This window comes from Ogataea polymorpha (assembly GCF_001664045.1).
Source record: "Ogataea polymorpha strain NCYC 495 leu1.1 chromosome Unknown OGAPOscaffold_5, whole genome shotgun sequence".
Lineage (NCBI taxonomy): Eukaryota > Fungi > Ascomycota > Pichiomycetes > Pichiales > Pichiaceae > Ogataea > Ogataea polymorpha.
In genome coordinates, this window is record NW_017264702.1 from 56,797 (window position 1) to 70,328 (window position 13,532).

Genomic DNA, 13,532 nt, shown 5'->3' on the forward strand with positions numbered 1-13,532 from the left:
CCCATACTCATTTTTCGATACGTCGACGCGCAACGAGTAAGCTTCAATGAGCTCTATTATTCTAGAAAGCTTGACGCCTCCACCTGCCATCTCGATCTGTTTAAAGGGAACGTCAGGCACAAGTATTGCATTGAGCAGATTCAGTTCGTAGCCCACCAATTGTGCTCGATTGGCAAGCTTAAAACTGTTTGCCTGGTTATTCAAGTGCTTTATCTTTTGGAGAGCTTCAGCTGTCTCTTTTCGTAAGTCAAAAAAGCGGTCGCGAGTTCTATAATTGTACCTCTTTTCCGACAAGTGGCTAATTTCATTGAACTTCTGATAAAACTTCATTGGCACAGCTGACTGGTAAAACGTGAAATCTTGCGCCTCGAAAGACGCGAATCTTGTGCTAAGCGCGTCTTGGAAGTACAACCAGTCTGACATCTCGCTTAACTTATTGATATCGGTATCTGTGTCAAGCATCACATTGAAACACCCTGTAGTCACTCTGTCCACCTGCGCTGAGGACCAAAGGGACTTGATGAGTTTTCGGAACTGTTCCTGTTTGCTAATCTTTGCGTTTCTGACAAAAATACTGTCCAACAGAACAAACCACCCTATTTGGGTATCCTTTGAGCTCGACTCAAGATTTAGAGTAGCTGCCGACGAGATGAACTGTAAAAAGTTGATGCAATTTCTCAGATCGCCTTCCGTAGATTCTATAATTGCGTCTAAAACGCGCTCATCCACAACGAGAGCTTCTCTCTGACAGATCTTCTTGAGTTTTGATTTGACGAGACGTGGGTGTGATTTGCGGAAGGCAATAGTCTCACAGTGCGGCCTGAGCTTTTCTAAGACCGGTGAGTAGACATCGTTACATAGGGCAATTATAGGACGTTTGATAATCTCTCTTTGTGTTCTGCGCTTCGTATCAATGCCCAGAGAAGCCGTGTCGCGGCGGTCCTTGTTGATAAGGTCTACCAATATGTTGATAAACCCGTGCTCCGTAGCCCCATCAACTTCATCTAATATTAGACACACAGGACTTCCTGTTAGCGAGTTATTTTTCATTGCATTTTTGATTTTATCCTGGACTGTAGCTCCGGCGCGCTCGTCACTAGCGTTTATCTCACGTACCTCGTACCCCAGTTGCCTTGAGATAACATGGGCGATAGAAGTCTTTCCAATCCCGGGGGGGCCATGGATGAGTAAAACTCGTTTATCTGGACGGTTGTAAAAGTCAGAGGTTTCTGCACATGGTTTCCCGAAAACAATTTGGTTCCACTGATTTATCCATTGGAGAATTTGTCTATTTGTTCTCTCGTTCCCAACAAGGTCCAGGAAGCCAGACGGCCTATATTTTTCTGTCCACAATTTATAAGTGGACAGTTTGGGCTGCTTTTCTGCAAGCTTGGATTTCTGTCGTATTGTCTGTTCGGCAGCCTTTTCTTCTACTTCTAATTTGGATAACAGTTTGTTAATGTTTATCAGCTGGGATTGATCTTTCTCATCACCCAAGTTTAGGTGTCTTGGTTTGCGAGTTTTGAGCGTGATACGTTTGCCGGACGACAGCACAATCCTTTTCCCATCTGCTGATACTGTATCTGTGTCCAGGGGAGCAGGTGCCGGATCAGCGGCAAGCAGAGACGACGAGAAATTGAATTGTAATAACGAGCTCATACACGGCTAATTATTTTTCAGATCAAAATATTTACGCGTAACATACACCCAACACCAGGCTATGCCCTCCGATCGGACTTGATCTTTTCCTTCACTGTGACGAGAAACTCGTTGAGATTTCCTTCTTCAACTGCGCGCTTGATCTGGGACAATAGTGTGCTGGTAATTTTCATACCATTGTTGGCAAGCTCCTTGGCTGCTCTGTTTAGTAATTGGTTCTGCTTCGGGTCATCGAAGAACTGATCTCGATTCCCATTCTTGAGATCCAGGGAAGCAATGATTTTCCTGCCAGTATCTGAGTGTTTTGTCTGGACACGAATATGATAAAGGTTCAAGTCATCAAGCAAATCATCCGTGTCTTGAATTATTCTAAACTTGAGATCCTGCGTTACTATCAATTTATTCTTGGAGTTCAGGTTCCCCACGGAAATAAAAAACCCAAGGCCGTCAGTATTAGCCCTTAAATTGAATATAGCGTTCTCAGTCAAGACATCTGTCTGTGTCAATGTATTGGTGTCCACATCGTAGGATAGATACTTCCCCTCGTTGTTCTTCAGCGCGTACCTTAAAATATTGTCAGGAATATCACCAGCTTGCTGTGTTAGTTTGAGGAAGTTGTCAATGTTCACCACACTTAATACCTGAGTCACTTCCTGCGGCTCAAGCTTAAAAAGCAGTGAATCGGGCTCAAAGTCTATAAAGTTGATGGCATCTTCCGCTATATCCACTTTCTTTTGGTCTGCGGCAATGAGGCCACATTTGTTCTCGAATTCAAGACACCCAATATTACCGGAACGGTCAAAACAAATCACAATAGGGCTATCGAGATCTTTGTGCGATGTCGCCAGCGTCCAACCATATTCTAGATAATCTCTAGGAATATCATATATGTTGGTGGGAAGTCCATTAACTGAGGTCAAAGTGACAAGAGTTTTCTGACTTTCGGTTTTGGATTCCTTTTTGCGCCTTTTTCGTTCATCATCCGACCTTCCTTTGCCTCTTTTTTCTCCCTTAAAAGTTAATTTTGTGACCATTTAAATCCACTTTCTGCTTCAAACAATATTTTTTACTCCATGTATTACGAATCGTCCACTATATCATAAAGTCTCTCTAAATTATACGTCTCTCGCCAATAATCAGCACGCAACTTGAGTATGGCTAAAATGCTCGAGAGAACGATAGTGCACCCCGCTAAAATGGAAAACAGGATACCGGTGCCCAGAGCTTTTATTAAAGGTTCTGTGGCAAACGAAGCACCTGATGCCAAAAGCATCCGGACAAAATTGGACAGTGCAATTCCCGTGGCACCTCTGCCAGGTAGAGAGTCAGCAATATAAGTGACTGTAGTTCCGATAACAATCATTTGAGCAAATCCAAAAAGAGCTGTTCCGACTAATGGTGTAACCCAGTGCTCTTTCTTGTCCAGGCACCACCCGGTAATCAGGAGCGAACATGGAAATATACCTGCGGCTAAGTAGACGTTGACACCAAACCGTGCCTCAGGGGCAACGATACCATACTTTTGGCGTTTTTTCTCAAGTAAGTAATCTGTGAATCGGCCTCCCCAGACCGAGGCTATAATGTAAGTCACTGAATTTGGAATGTAGACAAGACCAACCAGAAGGGAGTTGAAATTGTAAGGAGGTCGAGAATAGCAGTAAGAAAGCGTCATGTTGACAAAGTATAACACTGCAAAGCATGGAGCAGAGTAGCATATAGCTAAGAAAACCGGTGGATACCTCAGAAAATGCAGAGACTTTAATGGCAAGAGAGTGTGGGTATATAGATTTCGCTTGAATAGTGCAACCTTTCCCTGCTTTTCTGGTTTTTCTAAATCCTCAATCTCTAGTTTCAGTCTCTCTAGATCCTGTTGGCGCTGACTTTGAGAAACATGAGTGGATATACGCCCTATGGGAGTAACCGTATCCACTGGGTCTGACTCTTCGAGTCTCGACGGCTGCCTAGAGAGTCGCGACAACACTCGATCCACTTGTACATCTGACTCCTGATTTTCGTCTGACAGCCCTTGCTCTTCGTCTGGGGTTTTCTTCAAACGTTCTCTTAATATCTTTCGAACAGCTTCTCTATTATCTTGTAGTCGAAGCGTCTCTGGCTGTGCAAAAAGTAGAAGGATAATGGAAACTCCTGACAGAATCACTAGAAACCATTGGGTACCCCTCCATCCAAAACTTTTTCTCGAGGTGATAGCACCACCGACGATAGGCGACAGTAGTGGAGCAGCCAACGGACCGAGATAAAATATACCCATAGCAGCTCCTCTCTGATGAATCGGATACAAGTCTGATATGCTCCCCGCCCCAACTGCTTGCACACTAGCAGCGCAAGCTCCCGATAACACCCTGAATCCTATAAGCATGCCTATTGACTTCGACAAGGCACATCCAACGGTAAATGCAGAGTAGAGAATGAAACTGATTAAATAAATAGAACGCCTCCCGTGTCTCTCACTGAAGCTTGACCACCAAAGCGGGAAAACTCCCAAAGTGATCAAATAAATACCAATACTGATGTTAACAATTGTAACAGAAGTATGTAGTTCGTCACATATGTTTTCTGTAGCTGGAAGAAGGATAGAAGTACCCATCGGTCCTATCATCGCGCAGAAGGCAACGTTAAACACTATGATATATTTTATCATCTGGGGCAGTTCACGAGGGTTATCGTATTCAGGGATTAAAAGTAAGGCAGAGAACAGCCCTCGCCGTTTCTCCCTGGGTACTATCTTTGACTTGTCAAGTTTGTACGACGAAAGTTTCGTTAAGGAGGCCGCCAGTGAGGCACCGCTTCCGTCATTCTGCTGATTTTCTTGATTGTCTTCAGTCAAACCCACAGGTTTGTCATGGTCCCTCGAGACCTCTGAGTCTATTGAGACTAGGTCAGAGGAATGCCGGTCGGTCATAATGTGAAATAAGAATCTAGAATATTTCTTGCTCAACGGTAGAAAGCCATTTTTCTTGGGTAAATTTTTTTTTATCGATCAGAAAATTACCTGATTTGTAAACATGCTTCGGGATTACTGCTGATGATTTCCGAGGTTTTGATTTCTGATCCATTGATCAATAATCGTTACGAATCCGGGACCATCCTCGGTAATCACCCAATGACCAGTGTTGATATCACGCGTGGAATAGTTTGGGAAGTGATCGGAGACTTTCTCGTGGTCGATCTCGCCAACGAAAGGACTTTTCAATGCTCTGATGATCAGTAGAGGTCCATAATATTTGAGAGAGTCTTCAATTTCCAAGACTTTCAGGCTTTCCAATGACTGCTGCAAAACCTCGATTGGAACTTTACATTCAATGGCTTTTGAGAGTTTACTTCTTTTGAAGTTGCTAGCAAGAAGTTGTCGGAAACGTTTATCTGGTTCAATTTCCTTCAACTTCTGATCCAATTCAGCTAAGTTCGAAAACGTAGTCGGTAAAGTTTCCTTAGCATAGGTGAAGAATCGATCAAATCGAGCGAACTCCGAGTCAGCTTCGATGGGATTTTTGTATGGCACATTGTCGACAGAAGCAACGCCCAATACATCATTGGGGTGGTTTACTGCGTGAAACATCGCTGCTTTTCCACCCATTGAATGTCCAATCAGAACGTAGCCACCGGAATACTGTGGGTCGATCGCAGGAGATTTCAGCAAGTTGAATAAATCTTCAGACATAAGCGCATTACTGTGCGCACTGCGGTGAAAAGAATCACCGTGGTTGGTTAGGTCGGGAATAAGGACGGGTGTCTGCAGACTATGCGCTAGGATTTTTGCAACATGACGATTCTGCTTTCGGTTTCCCAGTAAGCCATGCAACAATACCAATGGAGGATTGGATCCGATTGACGTGGGACTGAACAAGTCGTATGCCAGTTTCCATTCGCCCCTTCCGGGGATGAATGTTTTCTTCACAAGGCCAGACATATTTTTTCGAGAATTTGATTTCGAGCTATATTTGCGTCGAACCTGTATCAAGAGAAATCAAAAAGTGTTTGGGGACCTGATAATTGACCTGTATCATGATTGTGGGACAATTTCTACGAATAACCAGACACACTCTTTCAGTATATATGACCAGCTTAGGCCGTAGTTGGAGTGCTACCCCAAAAACAGTATGATTGTCTTTTTACTACGGAAAGGGCCGAACGTTTTGATGTTCCTGCTACTTGTTGTCAACGTATTTTTACTTGCCTTCTTGCTTGTGGGATGCACCAACTCCAGCTCGCAATACTCTAACGTCTACCTAATTGAATACAAATTCAATCAGTCTTCCGCTTTTTACGATAAGATAGAAAACGCGTATTCGAACTCAAACAATCACGATCTGACCTCAATGAGAGTTTATGTCGGTTATCGCGGCATTTGTGTCAAAACAGACAATGCGACATCATGCTCAACGAACTTCGAGAATACAAACTACAAAGAGGCTTATCCGGGAGTTTCACTCTACAACACGGACGCAAATTCAACATCGTCTTCACTGAGCCTAGTGGACATGGCAGTTAAATTCAACACCAAAGTGACACAACCTTATATCCTTATGGCCAGCTTGGTGTTGACTCTGTTTTTGCTCGCAAGTTTGCTGTATGGGTGGATTCCTCTTTTACCTTGGAAATGGGTGGCTCCGTATACGAGTTTCGCCTTGAGTTCCATATTATGCATTCTTTGGGGGATCGGCGGGATGTGGATTGACGTTGCGGCCAAATCAGGAGCCGTTCTTGGAGCTACGGCATCAATGACGATCATCGAAGCTTCAATTGGCCACAGAGCCGCAGCCATGATATGGTGCAGTTTCAGCTTTTACGTTGTTTCACTGATGTGTACTTCTGTGGGATTGGGGAAACAAATAAGAAGCAAGCAAGGGTCATTGGAAAAAGATAGCAAAAGCTTGGCAAGCATGCCGGGGGCCTATGCAGGAAAAAATCCATTTACCTCTGGAAGGGTAAGGCAATTCGTGTAAAGTTCAAGAAATCAGCATTGTTTTTCCTCCCGCGAAATTGAGATGGACAGGCATTTTTTCATAAACATGTTTGAGTATGGGGTAATTTTAGCAATCTGACCGTTGTCAAACACAACGGCTATAGTTGTTTTTGAGGTATAGAATAAATGTAATTTGCGAGGCTAGACTCTGGGGCAGTGCTTTGTGAAAGGGACGTAGAACCGATCAGCAGTCAAAATGTGTAGCCTTCTTCCGTCTCTAATTTGCGTCCTCAACTTGAGCAATAAAAATTTTGCATGCTAGTGCTATTTTATATTATATCTTCTTTCACCTGAGCATCTTAATTTGGGGGTAATAACATATTTCAGCCTAGAAAAGACAACGCCGCATCTTGTCTTGCTAGAGAGATACTTGAAGACACTTGTTCACAGCTAATACCAAGCAAGATGCCTCAGGAAAATCAGCATGTGGAAAAGGATTCCGGTGACGGAAATGGCAAAAACGGAGGGATTCGACTCCGGCGTGGGCCGTGGTCTCCAGAAGAGGATAGCAAACTCTTAGAGCTAGTGCGATTATACGGGGGCGAAAAGAACCTAAACTGGGTGAAGATATCTCAGGTTCTGCAGACCCGGACCGCAAAACAGGCAAGAGAACGGTATCATCAGAACCTGAAACCGTCACTCAACCGGACACCGATCACCCCGGAAGAAGGCAAATATATCGAGGAGCTGGTTCAAAAGTATGGCAAACGGTGGGCCGAAATTGCCAGACACCTCAATGGCCGCAGTGATAATGCGGTGAAAAACTGGTGGAACGGCGGTGCAAACCGAAGGAAGCGAGCGTCTATCCAAGGACTTGATTCGAGCTCCTACGAGAAGCAAGAGCCACACTCTGCGGATGATAAGCCGATCGAGCAGGTACCTTCATCAGAAGCAATTTTGCCTCTTCCGAAGCCAAGCGTAAATTTCAACGTCGGGATATTTGGAAGTGCGTCTGATGAAGTCCCTGCCCCCGCATTTCAGTCTATTAGGGCCGGAAGAAGTGCTTCCATGGACACCAGAGCCTACAACTACGAACACTTGCCACCAATCAGAAAACGGAAACTAATAGATGACTACTCATCAGAGCCAATCCGCAGACATTCGGCCGCATCGATCGGATTATCAGAACATTGTGGTACCTCGGGGATTCACCATTTTAATCATATACCTCCGCTATCGGGAAATTCATCACCATACACATCTTCCCCGATGTCCCGACTTTCGTCCAGAAACTCATCCATTGTGTCGGCTGATTGTACACCACTGACACACGTGAGTGACGGCAACTCCATCACTTCGAGAAGGTCTTCGATGTTCGCCAACGTGGAGATGATGACAGCAGGTGCCCAGTTCAAGAGTCCATCGTTGGCTCCTAGGAAATCTGCATCCGGAACCTCCTCACCACAATTTTTCAGTACTGCCAATAGTGGCAGCTACCACTCACCAAATTTGCCGCTAACGTCCTCCTGCGGCCCGCCAGCAAAGAAGGATATCTTCAAGAAAGAATTTGACTTCGGAAAACCCGCGCTGACCAACACTTCAGCTAGCTCTGTTCTTCCTCAATCTTCTTCCGATGATGTGAAGAAAGACAAGGAGAAAATGAGCATATCATTTTTAATTTGATGTATAACTATTATTACACTTACCACTGAGTAATTTAGCCTGGGAACGGCAACACTAGCTTCCTTTCCACCTCTGTTTCTTTACCAACCTCTTCTTCACCCTCAAACTTCAAACGACAAGTTCCGTCCTTCTTGAATCCAATGACTTCTGCAGGATAGAATGTCGTCGTTTCCGGATATCGTGCAAGAACTCTGTAGCCAACTGGGTAGTTTTTGAGTGACACCAAATCTTCTGCGGTGGGCATGAGGATGATTTCTTTCCAGGTACACTTGAAGATTTGTCCATTAGGGTTGTTTTCATCAGGTTCGGCGTCTTTTACCTCGAATTTTATTTCATTTAGGACCTTCAAAACCTCACACTGAATCCATTCTGCTCCTTTTTGTTTTGGCTTGAAGGCAACTTCGGATCCTACAACAACAGGCTCTGATGGATTATACGGGGACTGGTAATACGATCGACCAAATTTCTGCGATTTAAGCTTGTTGCGTCTGCCAACTGATCCGTCATCAGCCTCGTTCCCTGTTACCTTAGCCTGTGATAGTAAGCCGTTGACATTGATCAATGCTGTATCCAAAATGCGTTTTGTTTTCTCCAAATTCTCTTTATGCTTTACCACGATATCTCGATTTTGCAATTTCGCATCCTTCCCCTCAGCTGGCGCCAGCTCCAGAGGATCAAAAGAGTTAGCCTCGTTTGCGTTGCAAGTATCCTGAAGCGACGACACTACAACGTCCCAGTACCCCTCCATGAATAGCGGTCTCAGTGGTTTTCTACTATTTTTGAGTTCTGCATTTTCAGTCGCGCCGATCGGCCCTCCCGCATCTGGTGAAAAATTTTAGCCAACGACATTCAACTTGGAAAATCACAACGTAATGTTCTCATCCAAGATAGTCCGTCTGGTATGCGACAGAGTGAAGACCTCACTTTCTGTTGGACACCAGTCCATCTTTCAGGTCAGAACTGCTACGAAAAGAGCAGGTGGTTCTAGAACGCATATGAAAGATTCTGCTGGTAGACGTCTTGGCCCTAAGAAACACGAAGGTGAATCCGTCGATGTCGGAGAGATCATTATGAGACAACGTGGAACAAGATGGTATCCGGGTGAGAACGCCGGAATTGGAAAAGACCACACCATTTTCGCTCTAGAACCGGGATTTGTTAGATACTATTTAGACCCTTTCCATCCGAAGCGCAAATTCATCGGAGTCGTGTTGAAGCGAAGTGATAGGCTTCCTTACCCTCACTTTGACCCTAGAAAAAGAAGATTTGGCCGTCATATAATAAAGAAGCCTGAGGCAGCCGAAGCAGAGCTCGAATTTCAAAGTCGTAAGGAGTCTCAGATCCTTCCTGAATTGTTGAAGGGTGTTGAAGAACGTGAACAGAAACGCAAAGCCAGACTGATCCAGTTGAAAGATCAGCTTTCTCAGTTTATGGAGTTGGAGTCAGAGGAACTAAAGAACCTGGCTGCTGGTAGATTGCTTCAAATTGACAGATTCTTGAGAGGTGGAAAGTCGCAGGAAGACGCTCAAGTCCAAACCACCTACAATCATCTATATGAGTTGAAGTTGCAGCTACGCAGAAACGAGATTTCGCAAGAGCAGTATGACACTTTGTCAAGCGAGTACAAGTCATTAGCTGAGTCGGTGGACTCCAGTATCATGTTCGATGCATTCTTTGAGCTCTGTGCTTACAAAACCCCAGAGACAATTAAATCAAACCAAGAGGCTGCCATTGCTGAACTTAACAAACTAGTGATCCCAAACCAACCTCGCACGAAAGAATTAAAAGATCAAGTGTTTGCTATTCTCAGAAGCCAGGACAATTGCTTCACTCTTTCCCAGCAATTGGCTCTGAAACGCAAATACCTGAAACCTGTGCTGCCTGAGGTGGATGGACTGGTGCTGGACAAACCAGAAAAGGATGCTGTCGCTATCACAAGAATTAATTACGACACACGGAGGATCGAAACCGTGTATCGTCCGAAGGAGGCATTCTTACCATAACTGTACATAAATCATTATTAGGTGCGACTAAGCACGTTAGAAACGTCATTTTCTTTGTAGACACTATCTCCGTCCGCATATTTTTCAATCTTCCATATCTCTGCCCTTTCCTTAACTTTCTCCAGTACCCACTCTCCGCAAAGCCACCCTTCTTTTCGATGTGTTGAGCTGACGGCAATCATAACGGACTCTGTAGCTACTGGCACCACGCCTGTGCGGTGCACAATTGCTATCTTATGAACACTCTGAAATTTGGCTTTGGCCTCGTGGGCGATGGACTCGAGAGTTTTGATCGCCAACCTTGGGTGTGCCTCATATGCTAGAGATACAACCTCTTTGCCTTCAAACGTATTTCTTGTTGTGCCTCCAAAATACACAATTGCTCCTGCGTGAGGATGCCGAACATAATTGAGTACCTCAGCCGAATATAGCGGCTTATCAGTAATATTTACAAAGATGGACATTGATTTGCAAGAATAATTTTTCAGCACTCTACGATGCGATATATTCGTAAACCATTATTCATTAATTGACTATAACTTCTCTTCGGGTCTATTTCCCCGTGAATCTAACTCTTTCTTGTCACAGCGACTTAGCCGTTCGTGACGATCGTCGTCCAGCATGTAAGCCGGCAGGTACTTGTCCCCAAGCCTGAGAAGAGGGTTTTTAATCGTATTGTCTATTCCACCTATCGAGGTGTATCCCTGATCATATAGTAAGCAGTATTCGATGTTAGTTGCCTTAATGAAATACCAGATTTCGCAGTACGTCCAATCAAGCACCGGGTTGATTCTGTAAAAAGCAGGCCATCCATGATCCGTGTGCTGGATATAGGCTAGGTTTTCTCCGTATGGGTCGATTCGACGGATACCGACGGCAATAGCTTTGATTTTTGGATTTTGATCGAGATATTTCTGAAATCCACCTTTCATTTGGTCCTTGATTTTCGTGAGCGAGAGTTGATATTTCATTACGGATGAGTACAAGAACTCGTCTTGCTCTTGAAAGACGTTCTCGTTGTTAATGTAGACGCTTGATATTTTATTGCTTTTGAGCTCAAGCAATTGGTCTTTATATTTTTCATAGATGGCAGCCAGATAGATTACCAGCATTACCAAACAATCCTTCCCTCCATTATAGCTTATTGAGAGCTCTTCCAAACTGTACTTCTCTAGCGCCTGGGCAAAAATTCGCATACTTTTTACCACCTGTTCTTGAGTCTTTTGGTGAAGCTTATGGTCATTATGGAAATCAGGATAAGAGCTAACGGCCCTCGAACCTTTGCTGGCCTCAGGGTAAGGAGCTTTCATCGCAAGAAAGTCTGCCACCAATGAGTGGCACTCCCGACAGATATCCACTATTGCCGATGGCATTTTGTATTTTGAGAAAGAGGATTCTCTTCAGGAGACTAAGCGTATTTATTATGTTTTCCAGAAACATTTTTTCGGCTACGCAGTTTTCTGTGGGGCAAGATGTTGCGGAGTTATTTGTGAGTCGCTATATACACTATTTTGCCTCCTTGTGGCCCCGCTTTGCAACCTCGAGACTCTTTTCTGCGTATCCGGGCACCTGGATGTATAATATACCTGCCTCCTCCAGTTTCTTGCGAGACACATTCTCGGAAATAAAAGTATTTGGTTCCATAACTCCGACATAGCAGGTTGTAAAACAATTTTTGTAATCGAGAATCCGATCCACACACGGCTTATTACCGCTCAAGCGCTCGCTGCATGGCTCCATCGTAGTGTATATCTCACAGCCCGGCGGCAGAGTTCGGGAACCTGTTTTCTCAAAATATTTTTCCATAGCACACTGTTCCGCATGCGTATTGCCTTCCAGCTCTCTCGTATAGCCAGTAGAAATCACCTCGCCACCACACGTAATGACTGCTCCCACGCGAAATGCGTTATCGATTTGCGGGCATTTCTCTGCATGCTCTAGGGCAAGAGCCATATACTTCTTTTGTGTCTCCACAGCCCATTCCGGAAGTTCTGTCTGGTAAGACCACCCATCTTTCTGTGATGAGCTATATTTATAAGCATGCAAATAGAGGTCCAGGTCGTTAGGCCCAGGATCGGAGTACAACTCACCGCCACAGTCGCTGCAAAATTGGCCGGTGGATTGTATCTCGCCGTCATCATTAGGATGTAGCCAGCTGGTGGCAGGCTCGGTTTTGCCAATTCTGGACAACTCTTTCGCAATAGCGTCAATGTCAAAATCAGCACCTTTTCCCAAACTTGGCCCCCAAATCTTGGGAGATGAATACAACGGGTCATTCACTATGGGGTGTCCAAGGTATTGTAGATGAACTCTGATCTGGTGTGTGCGCCCAGTCAGCGGCTTGCAGATGACCAAGCTTGTGACACCGTCGTACGAGAGCCTTTTGAACACTGTTTTGGCTTCCTTTCCCTTTTCACGATCAACAATATTAAATGCAATCCTAGGATCTACTGTTCTCAAAGGTTCCTCGCAAACAATTTCTCGGTGCGCAGGAAACTCGCCAACGACCTTGGCAATGTACTCTTTAGAGACTTCTCTTTCGCGCATTTGTTTGACCATCTTCTCGGCTCCCGCGGCAGTCTTACCCAAAAACATCAACCCGCTCGTCAATCTGTCAAGTCTATTACAAGGATGAGCCTTGATTCCCATTTCTCTTTCTAAAATAAAAGTAACTGTGTTATGGCGATACCGTCCTGTAGGATGAACTGGTATCCCAGAAGGTTTGTCAATCACCACTAATTCGTCGTCCTCGTGGACTATTTTCACGGGTCGCGACGTCACAGGAGGTTCATGACGATGCATTCTGTGCGAAATCAAATCGCCATTTTTCAAAATAGTATCTATATTGGCAACTTTTTCATTAACTGTCACTCTGCCCTTTTCTAATGCATTTTGATAATAGCTTTTCGGATGTAACCGAAATTCATGTGCGAATACGTCCAGGATATTTCGATCTATCCATCGCTGCTTACAGTGGGTCATGTATGTGAAGTAGTAGGGTCTCAGTCTCCGAACAGGGCCGTCTATGCTGTACACTGCATCATCTTCCTCTTCTTTTATCGTCTTATTCATGGGTATGTCCGTCAAGTTTTCAGCGTTCTTGTCACCTCCAAGCTTTTCGTATGCAGACTTCTGTGCTGCATCTTGATACACCTGGCGAACTCGAAATCCTTTGCCGTCAACTTTGCGAAGTTTATTCGGTTGTTCAGAAGCCATTCTGTAGAGCGCTCTGAACATGAAAAATTTCCACCAATTTTTTACCA

The 13,532-nt window shown here is 44.5% G+C and overlaps 7 protein-coding genes across 7 annotated transcripts; 2 read left to right on the forward strand and 5 right to left on the reverse strand.

Annotated features, from left to right (window-relative positions):
* Window positions 1-2,735: 2,735 nt before the first annotated feature.
* Window positions 2,736-5,587, reverse strand: OGAPODRAFT_94527 (uncharacterized protein; the record flags this gene model as incomplete). Its single annotated transcript, XM_018357551.1, has 1 exon — window positions 2,736-5,587. The coding sequence occupies exon 1, from the start codon at window positions 4,577-4,579 to the stop codon at window positions 2,738-2,740; it is 1,842 nt and encodes a 613-aa protein (XP_018209614.1). The 5' UTR covers window positions 4,580-5,587.
* Window positions 4,694-5,587, reverse strand: OGAPODRAFT_13530 (uncharacterized protein; the record flags this gene model as incomplete). The annotated part of the gene is made up of 1 exon (XM_018353372.1): window positions 4,694-5,587. The coding sequence occupies one exon, from the start codon at window positions 5,585-5,587 to the stop codon at window positions 4,694-4,696; it is 894 nt and encodes a 297-aa protein (XP_018209615.1).
* A 1,345-nt stretch (window positions 5,588-6,932) lies between these two features.
* Window positions 6,933-9,021, forward strand: OGAPODRAFT_16721 (uncharacterized protein). The gene has a single exon (XM_018354623.1). It carries the CDS (start codon window positions 7,049-7,051, stop codon window positions 8,264-8,266), a length of 1,218 nt encoding a protein of 405 aa, XP_018209617.1. The 5' UTR covers window positions 6,933-7,048; the 3' UTR covers window positions 8,267-9,021.
* OGAPODRAFT_94529 (uncharacterized protein) lies at window positions 6,933-9,115 on the reverse strand (the record flags this gene model as incomplete). The annotated part of the gene is made up of 2 exons (XM_018357552.1): window positions 6,933-9,036; window positions 9,111-9,115. The coding sequence occupies 2 exons, from the start codon at window positions 9,113-9,115 to the stop codon at window positions 8,301-8,303; spliced, it is 741 nt and encodes a 246-aa protein (XP_018209616.1). The 3' UTR covers window positions 6,933-8,300.
* A 23-nt stretch (window positions 9,116-9,138) lies between these two features.
* On the forward strand, window positions 9,139-10,313 carry OGAPODRAFT_94530 (uncharacterized protein; the record flags this gene model as incomplete). The annotated part of the gene is made up of 1 exon (XM_018357554.1): window positions 9,139-10,313. One exon carries the CDS (start codon window positions 9,139-9,141, stop codon window positions 10,267-10,269), a length of 1,131 nt encoding a protein of 376 aa, XP_018209618.1. The 3' UTR covers window positions 10,270-10,313.
* Window positions 10,314-10,784: 471 nt separating this feature from the next.
* OGAPODRAFT_16722 (uncharacterized protein) lies at window positions 10,785-11,662 on the reverse strand. The gene has a single exon (XM_018354624.1). It carries the CDS (start codon window positions 11,640-11,642, stop codon window positions 10,803-10,805), a length of 840 nt encoding a protein of 279 aa, XP_018209619.1. The 5' UTR covers window positions 11,643-11,662; the 3' UTR covers window positions 10,785-10,802.
* A 77-nt stretch (window positions 11,663-11,739) lies between these two features.
* On the reverse strand, window positions 11,740-13,485 carry OGAPODRAFT_82845 (uncharacterized protein; the record flags this gene model as incomplete). The annotated part of the gene is made up of 1 exon (XM_018356652.1): window positions 11,740-13,485. The coding sequence occupies one exon, from the start codon at window positions 13,483-13,485 to the stop codon at window positions 11,776-11,778; it is 1,710 nt and encodes a 569-aa protein (XP_018209620.1). The 3' UTR covers window positions 11,740-11,775.
* Window positions 13,486-13,532: the final 47 nt, after the last annotated feature.